A 17179-nucleotide genomic window follows, 5' to 3' on the forward strand; every position below is an offset into this window, starting at 1 on the left:
GAAAAAGCAGATTGAGTATGAAAAGCAAGTAATTTGCAAAGTCAGCTTACATCAGGCAACTCTAGGGGTAAAATGTTAACAGAAGACACCTTTGATAACATGAAGAGGTGGCATGAAAGAAAAATACCACTTAAAAGAGATTCTACTTGTACTTTCTAAATTGTCACTCATTGTCTCTGTGTGACGGTTCTGTGTGATTCTTCCACTCCACAGTTGTGTTTATATTATTTTATGGACTTCTTTAGGTTAATATACTTTTAGGTTAATATATTTGTGATTGCCATGTAGAATTAGATTGAGGACATTTTAGAGAAGGTGTTTGTGTATTTTTTGTGAATACCTTCATTTTGAAGGTTGGGAATGTGTGTGGTTCTGGCAGTTGATCTGCCCCAATATTCATGGGATTGTTTAAAAAAATTCAAATTTGTATCTTGACAGATGTTCCTGAGCTCATTTGGAGCTGACTTGAATATAGAGCAAAAGTTGCTAAATAGATGTTAACTTGCACTAGAGGTGTAGAACTTACACCTCTAAGGAACTACAGGAATTTTTTTTTTTAATTGGAAGTGGGGTAATTGATTTGAAATGTACAGAATCTTTTTAAGGCCTATTAAATATTTAAGGCCATTTTACTAACTTAGGAACAAAAAAGTATATGTTGCATGTGGATTTGTTTTCTTAGAAAACTGAGTAAGCTACCATATTAAGATTTACCCTATTTGAGAGGTAGTTCAAAAGAACCCGATAAAAGCAAATGTCACTGTTTCTAGGAGACTTAGTGACTTCTGCATTATCAAGCCAAAAGAGAAAAAACTCATTTCAGAAGAGTGTTGGAGAGTGGTAGGAGAGAGATTTTCTTCTCCTTAAAGAAGCTCTTCTCAAAATACAGCATTGGCATGTGTGAGTTTTGTTTTATGGAACCTTTGTTTATTCAGCCGTTTTCAGGGAAAGCTATCAGTTATTTTTGGAGAAAATAAGCTCTACTTTTGCTTTAAAAAAATCTGAGCAAATAGGGTGACTATACCCAAAATTAATATATTGTAGATAAGTGGAATAACTGCCAATTAGACAGTCGTTTTTGGCTCTTTAACATTGGTTTCACTGAGCAACCTTCTTTGCTTTAATTTTGTTTTAAACAATACTCAGAAAACATTTTTCACTTATGTTCAAAAAAGGTGTTTTTCACAAGTGGAATGATGACTTTAAAAACTTTCTTATGATCAGATGATCTTTGGCTTGTGTCCCTTATTTGGTATTTTGAAATGAATTTTGATGTAGGTTGGCTAATAGCAGAGGTTTTGTAATCTGTATTCAAGGTGGACCACGTGACTTTGATGACTTGATATCTCAGAACAGTTTGTGCATGTGTAACGTTATTTATTGACTCGTGATTAGTAGGCATGTAAGACAAAAGATTTAAATTTTATTCTATTTTGAAGAAGACAAAATCTTTAAAAAATCTTAATTTTTTTTTTCTTTCTTTGATGATTTTTAATTTCTTTTTATTTTTTTGTTGTTCTTCTAGGGTGACATACCTTCTGTTGAATACCTCTTGCAAAATGGAAGCGACCCAAATGTTAAAGACCATGCTGGATGGACACCACTGGTAGTTTTCTAGTTGTTTTTTTTTTTTTTTATCATCATTCTACTTATGTTTTATTGTTATTATAGTTTATAGTTATATAGTTGTCTATATGTCATCCTCTGTCGTATATACCCTCTCTTTTTAATCTGAACTTATATTTTCAACAAATAAGAGTAAATGGTTATTTTTCATCTAACTTTTCTATTGTGGCCAGCAAAAAACTGGCTACCTTTTGACTGACTACATTTAGATTTAGGAATCCAGTTATACCATATTGCTGAATGTAGCTCATTTGTGGAGAGGTAACTGCTACAGCTGACATCAGGCTTCGATGTGCAGCGTTGCATGTCATTGGAACCACATTTGGAACAAGGAGAGGTCAGAGGAACTGAGTATAGAACGAATCACAAGGCAGTGATTCTTACTGAGGATCTGTTTTATCCTCACTTATACTCTGTTCAATTGCAAACATATAGAGGCAGTAGAAATCTTTGCTCACATTAAACATTTTTTTTTAAAGCCTTTGCTTTTATTACTAAAAATATAGTGTGAAGGAGAGTCTGGAAAAAATATGGCACACATACATGGGAACAGGTGCTATACTGGCTAATCACATTAGGACAATAAACATGTGATTTGAATGCACACATAGAAGTGTCAGAAGGTGAGGTGGATACCCATATTCTGTAAACTGCAAATTCACAGAAATTGGGAGATTTGCATTAGGCCAGGGGCAAAAAGGTTTAAAGTTGTGATTTCTCCTTGCCAGTCTTTAAGCCGGGAGTGTTCAGTCTGGATCAGAGTCACTTTGTTGTTTGGACTCCACAGGCTGGCTAACCTTTTTGAAGAAAGGTTAATTTTTCTTTTTAAGCCACTAAGGTAAATTGTAGTAAAAGCTGATGAGTGATTTAGAGGACCTGATGCTTAATTTAGATTCCTTTCTCCTAGAAATAGACCTACAGACATTGAGTATGGTGATCGCCTATTAAGATTTGAATAGATGTACTTAAAAAGCACACTATACCAGAGATTTATTAGAATACAACACAGTGGCATTGTTAGCAGATCATTAGACATGAGGAAGGATTTGCATGTGAAGCATCTTTGAGCATTTCATTGTTACCAGTTATGTCATTCATTCAGTAAGCTCTTTTTGAGCACCTACTCTGTTATTTCTGTTGTCATTAGCACCAGCCAAACAGTATTCTGTAGTTTCAGCAAAAGCGAGAGGCTTTTCTTGCAAATACTCATTATGGGATATTTGCTTTATTGGGGTTATGTCAATGTGTGGGATGCACCACTTAGCTTAAGGCTAAGCACCTAAGATTTAGTGAATTCTTTTTTTTTTTTTTAATCAAAATATAGTTGATTTACAATGTTTCAGGTGTACAGCAAAGCAATTCAATTATACATATACATACATACATGTATATATTTCAGATTCTTTTCCATTATATGTTATTACAAGAAGTTGAATATAGTTCCTTGTGCTGTACCTGATTTAGTGAATTCTATTAAGCCTTGGAGAATTTCAGATTCTATGCATGATGTGGTGGTTAAATATTTTCTGCATTTTTTTCCTTATTTTTAAAAATTTCTTACTGTTGAACAATTTAGGGGCTATAATTGGTTTAAAGCTGTATTTTCTTCTAAAAAAAGAAGAGTGCTTGACCCAAGGCTCAAATGGAAAAAAATCTTTCTCCATGGATTGCATAAATCTTGATTACCATGTATCTTATCATAAAGACTATTAATAGTGGCTTTTACTCTGTCAACAACAGCTTATGGTCTGTATGAGTATTTAGGTAAGAAACAATTTACTGATGGAGGTTTATTTTTCTAAAATACAGTTTTGTTACAGTATCATCTGTTGCTCTTCATCATCTCTCTTCTCACCCTTTTTTCTTTACTTAGCATGAAGCCTGCAATCATGGGCACCTGAAGGTGGTGGAATTGTTGCTCCAGCACAAGGCGCTGGTGAACACCACTGGGTATCAGAATGACTCACCCCTTCACGATGCAGCCAAGAATGGGCACGTGGATATAGTCAAGCTGTTACTTTCCTATGGAGCCTCCAGAAGTGCTGTGTAAGTCGTTCAGCTTAAAACTGTTTCTTTTCTCTGATTTACCATTGAGTCAAGGTCTGATGAAGCAAAGACTTAACTACCCAGGTTGATGGCTCTGTTCTCTTTCATGACTAATGTTAGACGTGGCCATTCTATTCTGGATTTAAAATTAGCATTCATGCCCTTTTCCTTTATGATACTTTCATATTTGAGGGAGACTTAATCTTTTAATTCAGAAACAGTTGTCAAATTAATTTTAAAAGCTTTGACTTTCTGGAAAAATTCACTTAGTTTTTATATTCTGTAGATTGATTCATACTTATTAATGAGGCAAGAATTAGAAGTATATAAGTAACCATTCTATGTTTCTCAATACTTTAGAATTGTTTTTAACTATTCTGTTCCTTTTCTGCCTTTTCTGTATATTTTGTATAACAACAATTAAAATATGTAAGAATTCAGATCTTAGGCAAGTGTGGTCAAATTATTTCTTAGATTTTCTTACATCACTCAAATGAAGCTCTGGGTAAATTGTTTTGCAATGTTAGGGCACAGAGATGTATTAGTGAATGCTGGTGGCTGCCTTTTAAATTGCTGTTGTCAAGAGTGTCACAAGCAAATGCTATATGTGGATTTTGTAGCTTTAATCTGTAACTTGGTTCATGCCCCCCTCTTATTTTAACCCTTCTCAATTAATGAACTAGTTGAAATGAAAATGCAAGAATTGCCTCTCCATACCTCCATTACTTCTCCGGGTTTGGGAGGAGCACACAAAAGTTAGGACTTACTCTGATTACAGAGACAAATAAGGATTACAAAATGCAGAGCTTCTAGGTTGTAATTTTTTTTTATAGATAATCATATAACATAATTGAAAAACAAATCAATAATGCAGGAATATACCATACCTTGGTGTGCTTAATATTCCTTATTTCTCATCACATGTGATAATTGGGGCAAACTCAGGGAATACGTATCTTCTGTTTATGAATTTTTCTGTGTTTTACAGACACACACATACATGTATATTATACTAGATCTACACACGTACACCCCACACACACACTCCTCCCTAACATATGCCCCTCCTGTGGGTATAGCAAGACATTTGATAGAGCAAGTGCTTGCTTTGGTTGGGTGAAACAGAATAGTTGCTATTCATGGGTTCTTAAATCTGCTGTGACCACTCTAATGAATGGAGCAGTGGTCAGGGCATTAGGGATTCCAGCTTTTATTTGTGACTCCATTATTGACTTTATAGCCTCAGGCAGGTTAGTTTCTGTGCCTTGGTGTCCTCACCTATAAAACATGGGTGATGCCTGCTGCTTTTCTGTTTCCTCAGAGCATAGTGAGGATTAATGAGCCAAAACACAGGGCCTGTGTTATGGTTTGTACACCATGATTCTTCACGTCACTGTGAAGCTCATTAACACACAAGGTGTGGGCATCAGACAGCGAGTCCGCCTTCCCAGGTGCCTTCTCAGATAGCTGTGCTGTTTTCAGTAGGCTCGCAGAGTGGAGTGGTAGGTTCAGGTGTTCCTCTAGCCCAGCCCTGCCCAGTAGCTCCTTCTGCAGCGATGGAAGTGCTCCACTCAGTAGCCACCGGACATCTGTTACTCTTCAGCACTTGAAATGTATTGCTGCTGAGGAACTAAATCTTCAAATGTATTTTATGTAAATTAAGTAGTCACATATTGGAGAGCTGATTGATATAGCTAGGATAGTAGAGAAGGAAGGTTTATCTGGTGACAGAAGTTGGGAATGATGTTGGATGGAGGATAGTAAGGCAGCTAAAGGGCAAATGCAGGAGTCGATTGAATCCAGGGTATCACAGTGTGGGAGCTGTTTCTAAACATTGTTACTGCTTCTTTTCCAGACCCTAGGTCATCATACTTAAGTATTTTCTGTGTCTTCTGCTTTCTTTTTATTTTGTCGTAGTTGTTGTTGACCTGATTGGCTTCGCCATTTCCTAACTGGCCTCCTTTTCAGATTACTTTCCGTACAGCAGCCTAAGAGCTTTCAAAAAATACAATTCTGGCCAAAGCGCTCATTTGCTTAAAACCTTTCACTGGCAGCTCTTAATGTTTTTAAAATCAAAGTCAGACTTAACAGAACATGGTTCGTAGGCCCCAGAGGGTCTGGCGCTCCTCGCCTCCCTGGCCTGTCTCTCTGCAGTGCCTCTTGTCCCCTTCTTCTCCGGAACTTTTTGCACTAGCCTTTCTAAATTTTTATTTCCTTAAAATGTGCCAAGCTATTTTACTTCCTAGCCTTTAAATATACTTTCCCTTTGTCTGGAATATTCTTTTTTGGTGGTCCGTTTCTCATTCTTTGGGTTTCATCTTAGGTATCATTTCTTTTTGGCTGGCTTTCCTGAATCCTTGTCTTTACCCGGTGCTTCCTCCCAGTCGTAGAATAGAGGTGGTAGTGCAGCTGCTTGGCACTGTCTTCTCATTAGGTGGTGTGCGCTGTGTGCCAGGATCGTGCCTGTGGCCCCAGGCCCCGCCAAGTGCCTGTTGTAGTCAGTACCTACATTTATTTGTAGAATGAATTAGTGTTTGAATGCATAAAAAGATGATAAATTTTTTCCTCTCTTGATAAAGGGTCTGGTGAAATGAAAATAGGAATTGCCTTCTTCTGCTCCCAGTTTCATTGTAATTGTGAAAAGAATGTCTAAAACCAAGTTCCCATAAGCCGCACCTTTTCTGAGGGTGGTGGAACTGGCTCCCAGGTAGATGCTGGAGTGAGTGATGTGCACTCCCTGAGCAGAATTCTTAGCCTCCAGCCTATTGGACATCCACAGTATATTCCCTGTTGTGGGATCATGGCTGCCCGAAGTAATTCCTCTGGTCTTGCCATTTTAAGGTCTGTTTTTCTTTCTGCCGGCGTTCAATCTGTTGTCTTTATAGAGTTAAGTACTACAGGTAAGAATAGATGAAATCTGTTTCTGTCCCTTCCTCCATTTCTTAAGCAAAGCATGGAGGGGGGTGGTGCATGAGACTATATGGGGTTCTTACTTTTTTTTTGCCTGAAGTTTTTGTTCCTTTTAAGCCATTAATATCTCAGACTCTGGAATCTGAGTTGACAAGCATGCTTTCTTTTTTTCTCTGCTAACATCTCTTACTCTTAATGTACCTCTTCTCTCAGTAACTGGACTCTTTCCATCCCTGGAAGAAGGGTAGGGATCAGAAAGGGCAAAGGCTATTTTTCTATCCTTCTTTAGGGCTGGGCCAACTTTGACTAATTAAAGTTGTAGATAAGTAGGGTCCTTTTGCTTATTCTAAATTTCTCAGTGGCATTCTGTAGCTCTAGAACAGACGTTTCGGCAGTCTTCTTCATTATCTCAAGGGTGAAGTCTTCTTTCTGTTCAGATGCCTTTTACTGGGGCTCCAGTGAAATGCTGGTAGGTTTTCTCATACTCTTCTCCGTCACTTCCTTTACTTCTTCATCTCCCCTGGGTGTTTTATCTGCTACTTGTATTCTAGTAGGAGTGAACAGACAGTTCTCTCAGGGGTTTCAGAACAGTATGATACATGCCTCCGTAGCTCCATGCCCCAAGATTCTATGAAAACCTAGGGCTAGAAATCTGACTAGAGGAGGCCATGAAAGACTTTGTAGGCAAAGAGCACTTCACCTGAACTTGAAGAAAAAGGGTAGGAGGATGGGCTTTTCAGAAAGAGGAGATGGGTGCTAAGGTACTAAGGCCAGACAGTTTATTTGTTCACTTCTAGGAACTGATAGAAGACTGGAATGAAGGGAGGGAGGAGATGAGCTAAGAGGCCAGAGAAGGTAGGCAGAGGCAGTGAAAGGTCTTGTGTGCTGAAGAGGTCAAATTTTATGTTGAAAACTTTGACCTCCACACTGGGCAGGAAGCTCAGTGAAGACGTGTGTCCAATAATCTAGAGGAGTGATTAGGGTCTGAATTAAAGCAGTGACAGTAGCAGCGGGGGGTAGAGTGGGGAATTAGCTATTTTTATCAATTTATTCCTTCACAGGAAGTTTGATTTACTGTGTTAAGTTTCAAAAATATCCTATTATGGTTTTGATTAAAATTGGATAAGTGTATAAATTATAGTGGATTAATAAAGTTGATTTCTCTCTTGGGACCATGGTATGTCTCTTATTTGTTTAAAGCCTTCTGTTATACATTGTAGTAAAGTTTGCAGTCTGTTTTATGTATGTGTATGTAAACACATACAACTGTTAACTGAGATTTTTCTCCGTATTTGGCCCTTTTGGGGAACTGGATTTTCTGTTAATAAATAAAGATTTGATTTTAGTGCATTTCTCTTCTATCTAGCCAATACCTAATTCTGAGGATCTCTTTGTTGTTTATTAACTTTTATTTCTTAGCATATTTGTTGGTTTCGAGAACAAAATTACAAAATAATGGTGATAATTGGCTTGCTTGATTTATTCTCATTTTAAAAATATTGACTGTAGGTTTATAAGTTAATGGTAAAATCAATATTAAAAGTAAAAATCTTCCTTCCAGTTATTTTACTATTTTTAAACAAGACTTTTATTTTACTAAATGATTTTGAGATGGTCTTAGACTTTTTGCCTGTTATGTCATTCACACATTTTTAAATGTTACACCATGTTGGTGAAGTGTCTTATTCTTTAAACAAATACTTCGCATTAGTTTGCTAGGGTTTTAATGTAAGGCTTTTGCATCTATAGTTGTAAGTTAGAATGATCTGTTGTTTTATATTTCTTTTTTCTCTCAGATTTTGATATTAAGATCATACACCTTTTAAAAAGTAATCAGGATGCTTTCCACCTTCTCTGTCTCTGGGACACGAGTGGAATGTCACAGAAATAATTCTCGCTCCCGCCCCCAACCCCTGTACACAACCTGGTATAACAGTAGTTATTTTGGTAACTTTCACATTGTGTATTTGGAGATCTCTCTTAATTTTGTTACTAGTAGTTATCACTCTGAAATACTAACATATTAACAATAGAACACAGTTACTAAAGAGAAGATGGACTAATTCTTATCCCATTAAATTTATCCCTAAATCCTCCCCATGGAGTATAAAAATAAAGATTACTTATTTTGCCGTTGTATCTGAGGCTATATATCTACTTCAGACTTTATCTTTTGTTTTGACTTAATTTAAATATTCTAATACTTTACTGTTTTCTTAAAGTCACGTTGTACTTAGAATACTTTCTTATGTGCTTTGAGCTTTTGCTATGCAAACTTTGGCATTTTAAAAATTCATCTTGCATTTGAATACATTGTTAATTCACTTACTTCTGAATTTACTTATGTGTTTTGCATGAGAAATTTACCTGTTAAGGGCTAAAATAAGAGTCCATTACCCAAGAGGGAAAATTAGTTCTATTTTAATAACAGATGTGAGAATAAGGTTCATATCTTCTGTAATTCTTTGTTGCCTAATAATATTTATACTGATAACTTTTCAGAATCTCATTGGCTGTCCTTCCCCACTGCCTCTGGTGCATCCCAATGTGAACTTGAAACAAAAGCCCTTCCAGGCACATCAGAACCATTTTAAGTATCTGGAGCATATCATACATCTTTTTTTTTTTTTAAACAAATACGGAGTTTAGGATTTGAGACTTGGTCTGCTGTTAATGGAGTTTTCTTTGCAAGGATGTAGAATTCTTAATTAGAAAATAGTATATGGACCATTGGACCTATTAATTGTTCCACTGCCTAGTTAATTTTTAAAAAATTAATCTCCTATAACAGAGGTAGTTTATATTTTACAGCTTAAAAAAAAAAACATGTTGCTCTTTTGAATTTCTCTCCTTCACCACAAGCCAAATGACTTGAAAAGTTAAAATCTATGTGTTTGCAATTTCACATTTGTTCCAAAAGTTTTTCATCATGGACCGTCTTGGTATCCTGTCGTGCATTTAGCATTAATAAAAATGCTTTTTTACGTGTGTGTTTGGGATCAGATGATCTGTATGTACAGGTTTAAATTTGCCCATTTCTCCTTCTCCCTTCTTCCTAGTGGTGAAACTCATCTCAGGCACAGTTGTAAGCAGGTGTCTATCCTATCATTCTTGAGAGAAGGACAATGAAGGGTTATATTGTATTCTGATCTCTGTTTTTGGGGTAGAGCTAAAATGGTGAATACTTGAAAAAAAGCTGAAGTGTTAAACATACTTTAATCCTTTCTTTTTACTAGCCTTAGTGATCAAAAAGAATCTTAGTGAGGAAAAGAATTTTCAAAGTCATCTAGTTTATATACTTTTTATCTTTACATCGTATCATATATATTTTTTATCTTTATGTTGTACCGTGTAATGTCATGAAATACTCCAATTTTAATGCTGCTAAGAGCATTCTACTTTCCTTTAGTATACATCCAAATTGTTACTACAAAGCATACATAAGGTGTATCATAAAATTGGGGAAAATGAAGAGAAGAGGTCAATATTCCAGATGTAACTTATGTTCCCTCATCTTCATTTTGTATCTATTTCCCCAAAATGCAAATCTAATGATATTAATATCAAGCAACTATTGAGCTCTTACTATCTGCCAGGCACTGTTTTAAGTGCTTTTGATATATTAGTTTATTTGGTCCTTAGACAGTCCTGTGAAAACCCTATGAAGTGGGTTGTATTATTCTCATTTTACAGACAAGGAAACAGAGACACAGGAGATTAAGTATCTCTAAAGTCCTTCAATTATTGAGTGGCAGAGCTGGAATCTAAATTCAGGCAGTCTGATTCTGTAACCCCAGCTCTTAGCTCCCCTGCTGTCTTGATGCCATCCCTCCTGCTCACAGCCCTAGGGAGCTGTTGAGGGTTTCTTGTGCCTTAAGGAGGAAGTCCACCTCTTCAACACCACCCTTTTGTTCCTCCATTTCTGGCCACAGCTTATATTTCCAAAACAGCCCATTCCCCTGTGCATTCTCTCTTTCTCCCTCTTGTCTTTCTTGCTCTTCTCATTTTCTTTTCTTTGGTGTTTCTCGTCTGCCTCACTAGCTCACTTCAGGGCCTTTGCACAAGCTTTTCTCTCTGCTGGGAGACTCTTAGTCTAATTCTGTCCCCCTTTTATTCTTTCTCCTTTCTTGTCTGAGCAGCTTTACCAGGCTTTTAAGTTCTTCCTGTTTTCTTTCCTCTGTTTTTGCCCCACTGAGCTCTGTGTGGACCTTTTATCTCACTGGTTCTTCAGTGACTAAGAGAACCCTTAGAAGTATTTGAGTGAATGACTGTTTGCCAAACTGATTATCACGTGATGTTTGTAACTTTCCCCTGTGTGTACATAGTTGTCCCTTTGTATCCACAGAGGATTGGTTCCAGGGCCCTCCACAAATATCAAAACCTATAGATGCTCAACTCCCTTATATAAAATGGAATAGTGTTTGCATATAAGGTGCACATATCCTCCTATATACTTTAAGTCGTCCCTAAATTACCTATAATACCCAATGCAATGCTATGTAAATCATTGTCAGCATATGACAAATTCAAGTGTTACTTTTTTGGAACTTCCTGAAAAAAAATTTTTTTTAAATGTTTTTGATCTGCTGTTGGTTGAACCTGTGGTTGTGGAATCTGTGTATATGAAGGGCTGACTATATACATATATACTCATTCTGTGTATGTTAAATAAATAAATGATCATTACTAATTGTGATGTATGTATACTATGTATATGTGTATTAATACATATATACATTTTTGTGTGAATCTATTAACTTGTATCAGTAACAGTGATCCTTCAGTATTTCTTAGTAGCTTTTTGATAGTAAAAAGCAATAACTTATGGGCACTTAGGTCTTTGTCAAGTTTTTAAGGTAAATTTAAAATCTTTAGGCCTATCTTCAAAAATTTTATACTTTCAAAATTATTATTTAAAATCACAGCTGAAGGAGTAGAGCAAGAATATATTACAGAAAAAAAAATGGTAAAATTTGCCAATATACTGTGTTGTGAAGGAACCTCCAAAAAATTCAGAATCAAAAAGATAACCTTCTTGGTTAGTGAGTTAGTGAGTATATAAAATGTTTCAATTACTAATTTTTATCATTTAGTATTGATAAAGTATATTATCTATGTGTAATCATTTGGAATTCACTGAATTATAAAAAGCTTTCTTTGACAGGTAATACATGGAATAAAAGTCACAAGGACTATTGATGTGACTATTCACTAAAGACAGTGACAAATCAGTTATTCTCCATCACTACATAAGAAAGAAATGGGTTTTTTTGTTGTTGCTGTTTTAGATTTGCTGTAACAGCATGGACTCAGGATATCATATGGTGTTTGTCTTTCTCTCTCTGACTTACTTCACTTAGTATGATAATCTCTAGGTCTATCCATGTTGCTGCAAATGGCATTATTTCATTCTTTTTTATGGTTGAGTAACATTCCCTTGTATATACACACCACATCTTCTTTATCCATTTATCTGTTGGTGGACATTTAGGTTGCTTCCATGTCTTGGCTATTGTAAATGGTGCTGCTGTGAACATTGCGGTGCATGTATCTTTTCAAATTAGAGTTTTCTCTGGATATATGCCCAGGAGTGGGATTGCTGGATCATGTGGTAACTCTATTTTTAGATTTTTAAGGAACCTTCATACTGTTTTCCATAGTGGCTGCACCAATTTACATTCCCACTAGCAGTGTAGGAAGGTTCCCTTTTCGCCATACCCTCTCAGTGTTTATTACTTGTAGATTTTTTTTTTACTGATGGTCATTCTGACTGGTGTGAGGTGATACCTCATTGTAGTTTTGATTCACATATTTTCTGCTAACTAGTGATGTTGAGCATCTTTTCATGTGCCTCTTGGCCATCTCTATGTCTTTTTTGGAGAAATGTTTGTTTAGGTCTCCTAACTATTTTTTGATTGAGTTGTTTGTTTTTTGCTTTTTTGTTAGTGAGTTGTATGAGCTGTTTGTATATTTTGGAAATTAGTCCCTTGTCAATAGCATCATGTGCAGATATTTTCTCCCAGTTCCAGTAGGTTGTCTTTTCATTTTGTGTATGGTTTGCTTTGCTGTGCCAAAGGTTTTAAGTTTGATTAGGTCTCATTTGTTTATTTTTGCTTTTATTTTTTATTGCCTTGGGCAACTGACCTAAGAAAACATTGCTACAATTTATTTCAAAGTATTTTGTCTTTATTCTCTTCTAGGAGTCACTTAACATTTTTTAATGTTGCCACAGTCAACTTTTATTTGTATTTTTGTAAAATAACTATGCTATAGTTACTGTGCATTAATAGTGCACTTGATTGGGCTCTTAAATTTTATTTTCTTGGAGAAATCTATGTTTGTCTTTGTTAAAAAGTTCTCATAGGTGCATTGACTGATTTTTTGGATGGTATATAGTGTGGCTTTGTTGTTATTTATTCATTTTTTCACTTGATGGTTTAAGATCTAGAATATTGATTCTTTTTTGATTGTCATACTCATGTAGCATATGTATGTGAGGGAATTACGTATGTGGTACATGGGCATGATAGAGAATGAAATTGAGAAGTAGCAAGTGTAGTGAATGAGATCAGCTACCTTTTGAAATAATCTGAGCTCGTCTGCTTTAGATGTATGGGAATTTGGGAAGACCCAACTTCCAGTACGATGACTTGTGTCACTTTGTTGTAAATCAGAAAGTTGAAATACAGTTGATTGTGTTATACTTTGCTTCAAGGAAAACTATTGCCAGAAGGTTACCTGTTATAGGACCTGGGCATAAAGGGCAATCTGAGAATATAAACTTATCAGTGTTTACCTAGACTTTCCCAGGGAGAAAGAGTGAACCTGGTAGTTGTGAATAGCAGTCATTGGAGAAACATTTTCTGTGGTTCATTTCATTTCTTAATCCATTAGCTTTCTTCTCCTACGATGCTATCAACACAGCTTTCTCCAAAGTCTTTAATGACCTTGTCTCTAAACCTAGTAGATGCTCATATCCCTCATCTGTGTGCCCCCATGCAGTGCTGGAGTTGACACCTTCCTCCTTCCTCTCCTCCTTGTGTTTCCCACTGTTTACTTCCAGATCTTTTTCTATATACTTGATACAAATTTAAAAACTGGTATTGTACCAGGTTTATCATTTTATATCCTTTTTAACATGTTGCATTTTTTACGTGAACTTTAATGGCCATTGTACAAATATACCATAATCTTAAAAACCATGGAAGATTCTAAAAGAAATGTTCATTTTAGAAAACTTCCTGCCATGGTATAATATATTAAAGTCATCTTGAAACCATATGTAAGAAAGTAGAAGAGTAGACAAAAGTGCAATAGTTTTAATAGTTTACTTATGATTTAAAGACTAATGATGAGCCTTCTGGAATATTATTGGAATGAATGGGAGGCAAATGTGATCTTTGTCAAGTCATTGGAAACTTTCTCTCTCTGTTTTCTTGTCTATGAAATAACAATACCACGTCTCTGAAGTCTCTTCCAATGTAATATTCGGTGATTCACGAATTAGCACATGCCGGGAAGTCTGGATCAACATGTTCTCTGAACCACACCAGTTTGTTCTGTGATGGCTGTGATTATTATAGATTGTAGTGTACATACATATTAAAATTAACTTTAAAAATGCCCTGTTAACTACTTTATTAAATTATTGGTCATGTGGCATAGTTTCCCTTCTAGTGGATCTAAATGCCTACCTTGTGAATTTACCTAATTTCTGTATTTGCTTGTATAGACTGAAGAGTGTGTAATCGCTACACTAAATGATTATTTGCATTTGCAAGCATCTCACCCCATATGATTAATGATTATGAATTTCTGTTTTAAAATGTGAATATGAATACACAAGAATACAGAGCTGTGGAAAAATTCATGTGTAAGTAACAATACATTCAGCTGAAAATACTCCCCATAATAGCCTGGTGTCAAATTGAAATTTCACATCTTCTTTCTGTTGAATTCAGCAGCTTGTGGTACTTGATCCTCATGCCTTGGGTGAATTCTTGAGTCATTTATTTTAGTAAAAATTGTATATTATTAAGGAAATTGAAAAAAAGTTTCATTAGTGTATTCATTTAGTTAAGAATCAGATCGCACGTTGTATTTACTGAAGCCCACCTGCACTTATTCTACCAGGAACACATTTGGTCTGCGGCCTGTGGATTACGCAGACAGTGAAGAGGTGAAATCGCTGTTGCTGCTGCCAGAGAAGAATGCGTCGTCTTCAGTTAGCCACTGCTCAGCGGTGAGTATGGATTTAGCTTTGGGAAATTTATGTATTTTATTGAAATTGGTTACAAAATGAACGTAATGGAAAAATTTCCAGTTAACAAATTGCTTTCGTTCACCAGTTACTGAGCGCTTCCTTTGCATTAGCTGTTGTGAATTCAAAGACATAATCAGAATAAGTGAACAGGTGTTTAGTGACCTGCCCTCTCTATATTTTAGGCATCATTTATACAGCAATAAATATGACTGCTAGAATTCTTATTCTCAAGAAGCTTACATTCTTGTGAGAGAAAACAGACTGTGAATATGTAAAGTAGTATAAATAAAACAATTTCAGAAACTTAAACAATGGGTGCCTAATAAGATTTTATAGAGCATAATAGGGTAGAGGCTGCGGGCTCCAGAAAGGCGCCATTGTGGCTGAGTCGTTGAGGAGAGCCTTTAAAAATTGATACTGATCTGGAACTGGAGTGATGATGCAGAGGCATCCGGTGAATTCCTAGAGGACACGTGTCCAGGCAGAGGGGACAGCAAGCATGTAGGCCCCTCAGTGGATGAGCCTGGTGTGTCTGAAGGTTAGAGAGCAGGACATCAGTGCTGGTGATCAGCGATTGTCTAAGAGTAACGAGAAACCACTGGAAGGATTTAAAGGAAGGGATGGTATGATTTGATTTATACTTCAGAAAGTTCTCTCTGGCTGCTTTCTAGTAAAGAGACGTGGAGTGGTGACAGGAGTAGGGGCAATGAGATCACTTAGGACTGTTCCTTTGTGAGAGGAGAGAGATACCATGTTGACCTGGGTTAAGGTAATAGCAGTGGATGTTATGAGAAATAATGAGGATTAGTATATATTTTTGAGTTAATGCCAACTGAATTTTTGAATAGATTATATTTGAACTGTGGAGAAAGGGTAGAATTAATACAACTTTAGCAGTGGAGTAGATGGTTGTGCCATTTGCTGCGTTGTGGAAAGTGTTTGTTCCTTAGGAACCTATGATTCAGTGGGGAATGTGGATATAAAAAAAATTATTGCAAACTGTGTCATAAAAATGAACAGTAGAATCGTAAGGGAGAAGCTGGCCTCTGACGGGCTCAGAAGAGTCTCACAGAGAAGGTGACAGTACGGTATCTAATAGAGTGCTGTTGGTGGCAAGTAACAGGAAACGTTCACTCAAATGCTTAAAGACAGTGTATTATCTTATATATAAAGATAATCCCATATATGATGCTCTTAATTCGATTACTTTAGCAGTTATGTGGCTGCACCAAAGACCCAAATTTCTTTCTGTTGTTCTGCTTTGCCATCCTCAGCATGGTGGCTTTGTCCTCACTAATCTCCCTCCTAGTGTTTGCAGGATGATTGCCACAGTTCCAGATCTGGCAGTGTCCCATGTTGGAAGGACTAAAACCTATCCCAGAACCCTTCCAGTGGACTTCTTGTGTCTTATTAGTCAGAACTGGTGACACAGTTTGTTTTGACATACATCATGGCTGAAGATAGGGTCAGCCCTTGGATATCTGAATGAAATGAAGATTGTATTAGTGTGGAGAGAGTGAGGAATGGATTTTGATTGCCCACTGTAATCAGGTATACAAAGTGGGGTTGGAGGTCCAAATCTAAGGAACAGCTGCTCAGAGACAAGGAGGCATAAAGGACCTTAGAAATTTGAGAAACTATAGAGTTGAGTGTGAGAGGAGCAGGAGCAGGAGATGCTTGAAGAGGAATTGAAGGTAAAGAGATGGGTTGGGATCAGATTGTGAAAGACTGAGTTCCTTGTGGAGGAGTTGAGACTTTGTCTCCCCAGTTAGTGGGCTCCCCGCAGAGTATCTCTAAGTGGAATGGGACTCTGCAGGGCATGGTTGGGGTGGGCCAGGACTGAGGACTGGTTAGGAGGCTATTGTAGTGGAATCCAGATGTGAAGTGGACTGGAGCTGCAGGTTTGGGTTGGGGTGGGGTGGATGGAGAGAAGACGGAGGGGTTTGAGAGAGAGGGATGGTGGACTCACTGTCTAACTAAGCAACTGCTCAGGTCGGGGAAAATGAGAAAAAAGGATGAGTTGAGATCTAGGACCGTTCAAAGAAGACTTCTTGCCAGAAAGGGCAGTGGAATAGTGATTAATGCTGTTGTTAATGATAAGAAGGTAACCTAAGGTATTTACAGTTTGAGGTGGTCATAGGTGCTGTCAGGGCTAGTTACCCTTATATTTTGAAAACTCTTCATAGACTTAATCCTTCTAAATGTGTCCCAAACTATAGTTTTTGGTGGTGAACTGGAAGAAACAACCTAAAAAGCAGCAGTTTCATTTCCTCATTTTACAAATGAGAAAACTGAGACATGGTGTGAGTGTCCTGGGGTTAACTAGCCATTTAA

General features: G+C 36.7%; 1 protein-coding gene across 3 annotated transcripts in view; it reads left to right on the forward strand.

Moving 5' to 3' along the window:
- Window positions 1–17179, forward strand: part of BARD1 (BRCA1 associated RING domain 1) — a 67719-nt gene that overhangs the window by 35087 nt on the left and 15453 nt on the right. For all 3 annotated transcript variants that reach the window (XM_014558885.2, XM_032479926.1, XM_032479925.1), the window contains 3 exons: window positions 1526–1606; window positions 3500–3672; window positions 14716–14824. In XM_014558885.2, coding sequence (XP_014414371.2) covers window positions 1526–1606; window positions 3500–3672; window positions 14716–14824 — 363 coding nt within the window. The remainder of the gene's footprint in view (window positions 1–1525; window positions 1607–3499; window positions 3673–14715; window positions 14825–17179) is intronic.

Source organism: Camelus ferus, chromosome 5, assembly GCF_009834535.1.
Source record: "Camelus ferus isolate YT-003-E chromosome 5, BCGSAC_Cfer_1.0, whole genome shotgun sequence".
Taxonomy (NCBI): domain Eukaryota; kingdom Metazoa; phylum Chordata; class Mammalia; order Artiodactyla; family Camelidae; genus Camelus; species Camelus ferus.